Source organism: Engraulis encrasicolus, chromosome 16, assembly GCF_034702125.1.
Source record: "Engraulis encrasicolus isolate BLACKSEA-1 chromosome 16, IST_EnEncr_1.0, whole genome shotgun sequence".
Taxonomy (NCBI): domain Eukaryota; kingdom Metazoa; phylum Chordata; class Actinopteri; order Clupeiformes; family Engraulidae; genus Engraulis; species Engraulis encrasicolus.
In genome coordinates, this window is record NC_085872.1 from 37,980,424 (window position 1) to 37,985,423 (window position 5,000).

Sequence of the window (5,000 nt, forward strand, 5' to 3'; positions counted from 1 at the left end):
GAGATCTTCAGCATTCGCAATAAACCTTTGGGTTACTTCTGCACCCCCATTTGAGCTATGTAGGGTCAGTATACAGTAAATCTTTCAACTTTGTAACAAACAGCTTCAGAAGTGTGCTCATAGTTATGAATACATGCACTTAGAATAACGAACACTTAGAATTTGATGGTGGTTAGTATTCATGAAAATAATTCACATTTGTGTATGAGCAGCATAAATTATGGAAATAAAGTATTGAAAATCTTACACAGTGCACCTTTAAACTTCGCAACGAACAGCTTCAGAAGTGTGCTCATATTGAGTTGGCGTACATTAGCTCTCAGTTGACTTTGCATAGCACTGCTAGGTAAATATCATCTGTACTGTATTTAAGGTGATGAAAACCAATAAGGGGCAAAGGTGAGCTGCATAGATGTTCTTTCAGACTCCCACACACACGTCTTTTTTAATATCTGCGCTTGTGTGTGTGTGTGTGTGTGTGCGTGTGTGTGCGTGCGTGCGTGCGTGTGGGCTTCCTCCCTTCTAGAGCTGAAGTAATCCTTGGAAACATCATCAAGAAAAAGTGCTGGAGGTATTTCATCTTTTCAATTTGTTTCTGTGTGATATTTGTTTGGTTACAAGTCTGGGTTTTGACAAAATGAAATTCTTTGTGGATTTGTTTGGATTTTGCTGTAGAGTCGCTGTTGAGAGTCACTACTAGTCTGTTTGGTGTGTGTGTGTGTGTGTGTATGTGTGTGTGTGTGTGTGTGTGTGTGTGTGTGTGTGTGTGTGTGTGTGTGTGTGTGTGTGTGCCTGCGTGCGTGCGTGCGTGCGTGCGTGTTTCTGTGTGTGTGTGTGTGTGTGTGTGTTTCTGTCTGTCTGTGTGTGTGTGTGTGTGTGTGTCTGTGTGTGTGTATCCAGCTACAAAGAATGTATTCATAGCAAAAGCGACACAAGTGATAGAATTATAGATTGTATGCCTGTTAAAAACAGAATGCAAGCATTCCGGCATTCCCACTGGCTGCGGCGGCTATCGCTGAACCTAATAATAGCTAATTAGCATAAGCTATTAGCATAATTAGCATACTAGCATAGTTCAACTACAAACTGCCGCTGAAGTGACGTCCAAATCGCTCTCATCTCTTCTATCGCCAGCAACTCCATATAAAAGTTAATTACCTCCGTCGCTGGTGTCACTCTAGTCACGTCCGGTTTAAATTTGTGCCATTAGACCCTGTGGCCATGCTCTCCCATAGAGTAGCCAGGTGACTCTGGAGCCAGAGCAGCGGAGCTAGCTACAGCAGAGCTCTCTTGCTTCGATTTATCCACAATTCAAATTGGCAACAAGTGCTCTTTCTGGAGTGGGTGTTTAAATCACCTGTCAAGAATCTAATGGGTGAAAGAATAATGTGTGCGTGCATGTGTGCGAGCGTGTGTGTGCGCCTCTGCGTGCGTGTGTTTTTGTATGTGTATGTCTGTCTGTCTGTCTGTCTGTCTGTCTGTCTGTCTGTCTGTCTGTCTGTGTCTGTGTGCACAAACACTTACAGTGTGTGAGGGAATGAGAGAGAGACAGTGGCTTGAGAGGTGGGAGACGGACGGGGAGGAGAAAGAAACATTAAGGGGACGCCATGCAGCCAGGAAGTCAAGAAGTGATGGAAGATGAAGAGATAGAGATCAGTCTGTTCGAGATAGAGAGTGTGTCCCCCAGGCTTGTGAAGTGATGTTACAAGGTCATTCTTTATTACCTGAGAGATTGAGGCCAGGAGAGCTAGCACTGTGGTGACAGGGGTGTAGTGATGTAATGGGCAAAAGCGGTAGACTGGTGAAAGGAAAAGTGTGCGTGTGCGTGTGTGTGTGTGTGTGTGTGTGTGTGTGTGTGTGTGTGTGTGTGTGTGTGTGTGTGTGTGTGTGTGTGTGTGTGTGTGTGTGTGTGTGTGTGTGTGTGTGTGTGTGTGTGTGTGTGTGTGTGTGTGAGTGTGTGTCTGTGTCTGTGTTGCAATTGTCCGAATCTATCAGCACTGACCAGCTTAGTTTGGTGTAGTAACTGCAGTGTTTTGTTGCCATCAAAAGATTTTGGGCAAAGTGAATAAATTGACTTGTTACAGTATATTTTTTTCCAATTAGTTTCCCTGTCCTGTATAGTCACACCGAGTGCAAATGACTGTGAAAATCAACAAAGAGCGCTTGACTCTGCAATTTTGGTTTGGGAGCTATTGTCTGGTGTAGAGAAAAGCACAGTCAAAGCCCAGACAGACCACCGCTGCGAGGCTCCAACAACATGGAACCTCATTGGGGAAACCCTGTGATGCGCTGGAAAATACTCCCCAAACCAAAATGACGTGCATGAAAGCACTCCGTGTCGATTTCAATTGCATTCAATTTGACCTGGGTTTGGCCAATCCCTTTTTATTACTTATGCTGTGTAGCGCAACGTGCGTGTGTATGTGCCTATGTCCGTGCGTGCATGAGTGTGAGTGTGCTTGTAGTGTGTGTGTGTGTGTGTGTGTAGACATACTGTAATATTGATCTAATACATTTTCAATCAGCTCTGAAGGTCTCCAAGGGTTACACGCCTCTCTGAGACGAGGTGCCTGGCAACGGCATAGTTACCATGCTGAGATGAATATGGAATGGGGAGGGGGAAGGAGTGGGTGGCAGCCACATGAGAATGCTCTGACCATGGAGTCTTGTTACAGTTTTTGCTGTGGTCTTTTTCGACTCTATTTGATAGGACAGTGTGAGAGATGGACAGGAAGCGAATGGGGAGAGAGATGGGGAGGGGTCGGCTAAGGACGCGGGCTGGGAATTGAACCTGGGTCAGCCGCATGGCAGGCGAGCGCCCTACCGGTTAGCCATGGCAGGGCCAATCCTGATGTCTTGTTATACCATAAATATTACCTGATGTCTTCTTATGGCTCCTTCTTTTGAAACTCAATATTCGGAAAGCCAGACCTCCACCTCGGGAAAGTGCAATAAAACTAGTACTCAGATCAGGATTCGGAAACACAAAGCAGTTCGGTGTACTCTGCGTTAGTGTTTTCAGACATTTGTATTGTCCTTACTGTTGCAATAGAAAACATTTACAACGGATGAAACAGGAGAACAAACTTGGGTCTATCGACAGCCAAGTTTCAAAAGAATGAGCCATTAAACCATAAATATTACTTGATTCCTACAATAGGTCTCACATTAATCTGCTCATTGTGGTGACTTAACAAACCAGTTGACCCAATAATGTGACAAAACTTTTGTGACAAAACTTTTGGTTTTGTGACAAAACCAAATTACTACAATTTTCTTACCCATATTTTGAATACAACACCTCATACAGTATAATGGTTTGATCATCCTCTTTTGCTTGGCCTCTTTATTTATTGACCTCTATGAGGCATCAGATGAGGAGACGCTAGTTTTTGAAAGGAATCCTGCACTGTTGTGTTGCAGTCTTGCAGTCTCACAACACCTTTTGACTTTGCAGTCAGTTTCATGACGAAACATTTCACTCTATGGTGGGAGTGGAGGGGTGAAGCCTTGAGTCATCTGACCATATACAGTAGGCCGGTGCTCAGATGACTGGTCTGGTTGTCACATCGGAGGTGACCCCCTACAGAACAGGTAGTGTGATGAAGCAGTCTGCACACTGTGTATTAACTCCAAAAATACTTTATTTCATTTAAACATATGGCAACGTTTCGATCCAACAGAGGGATCTTCCTCAGGCCTGAGGAAGATCCCTCTGTTGGATCGAAACGTTGCCATATGTTTAAATGAAATAAAGTATTTTTGGAGTTAATACACAGTGTGCAGACCGCTTCATCACACTACCTACTACTTTTTGTCTGGCACCTGGACAACTATCTGTGGATGTGCGCACCCTACCTTCAAACCCCTACAGAACAGGAGCATGTAATGGCATCGGAGCCCTGTCCTCTGAGATCGGCTTACATCAGTGTTTCTCAACAGGGGCTCTTGAGCATTAGCGATAATACAGTTCAGGAGGGGCAATTTAGGTGCAGTAGCCTCTTAGTGCAGATGGAGTCTCCGGCGGGCCTATGCACTATACGCTGAAAATACTCAACTAATTCATAACAACATTGCAATGACAATACAGAGAGCCTTTGAGTAACAGATTAAGACGTAGCCACTACAACTTTGGTGACAGCAAGGTTATAAAATGCTCTGCACTAAGGGTTTAATGGAGGCACCATGGCTACCAAACCTATAACATTTAACCCCTGACACACTCTGTTATGTGCTGTTAATCTATTTTATTTTTTAGTACTAAGGGGGTGTTGGAAGGGTAATGATGGATGAAGGGGGTGTTTGCTCAAAAAAAGGTTGAGAACCACTGGCCTACATGTTGTGATTTGAGCCCTGTGCAGTGACTGTCATGCGTTGATTGTATTTCAGAGTGTGGTTTCTGCATTACCAAGTGCATGGAGTAACGTCTGGCTGCTTGTCTTCTCTCGTCTTGTCTTGTGTTGCAGGAGATCAAGTCTGGTGATCACAACCAAACTGTACTGGGGAGGAAAGTAAGTTCCCACGGGTCCATTTGTTTCCTTTAAATTTAAAAACAACACATGATATTCCAGAGGTGTCAGGAGTAAAGCTAGGCTCACACACGTCGCACGTCTACATTGGCAGTTAAAGCCGCGGGAACTTTCAGCGAACGTTCCATGAGAGAGTGGCGAGCAGGCGAGCAAGCGAGAAGCTAGTAAATAGCTGCAATGTGTGTGAACCTAGCTTTAAAGTAGAAGTTAATTCATGGTGTATGGTTTAGGTCTAACATTGACATTACATAGCTGTTGCACCACTTATTCCACAGTACCTAAACTTCCGATAGTTTGTAATGAGCCCAACATCTAAGAGAAACCAGTCTCTGGCAACAAGCTGTTAAACTGCCAAATGACATCAGCCTGCAGGTATTCAGACAGAGGATGACTGGCGATGAAAAACTGATTGAACCAGGAAAAGGAATTACAAAATAGATACAGTGTCTGAGGTTTAAGAATAATTGTTTT

At 44.1% G+C, this 5,000-nt stretch overlaps 1 protein-coding gene across 1 annotated transcript in view; it reads left to right on the forward strand.

The window, feature by feature from the left end:
- Positions 1-5,000, forward strand: part of kcnab1b (potassium voltage-gated channel subfamily A regulatory beta subunit 1b) — a 76,709-nt gene that overhangs the window by 47,641 nt on the left and 24,068 nt on the right. The window contains exons 6-7 of the mRNA XM_063219561.1: positions 527-571; positions 4,467-4,511. Of these exons, the coding sequence (XP_063075631.1) occupies positions 527-571; positions 4,467-4,511 (90 nt within the window). The remainder of the gene's footprint in view (positions 1-526; positions 572-4,466; positions 4,512-5,000) is intronic.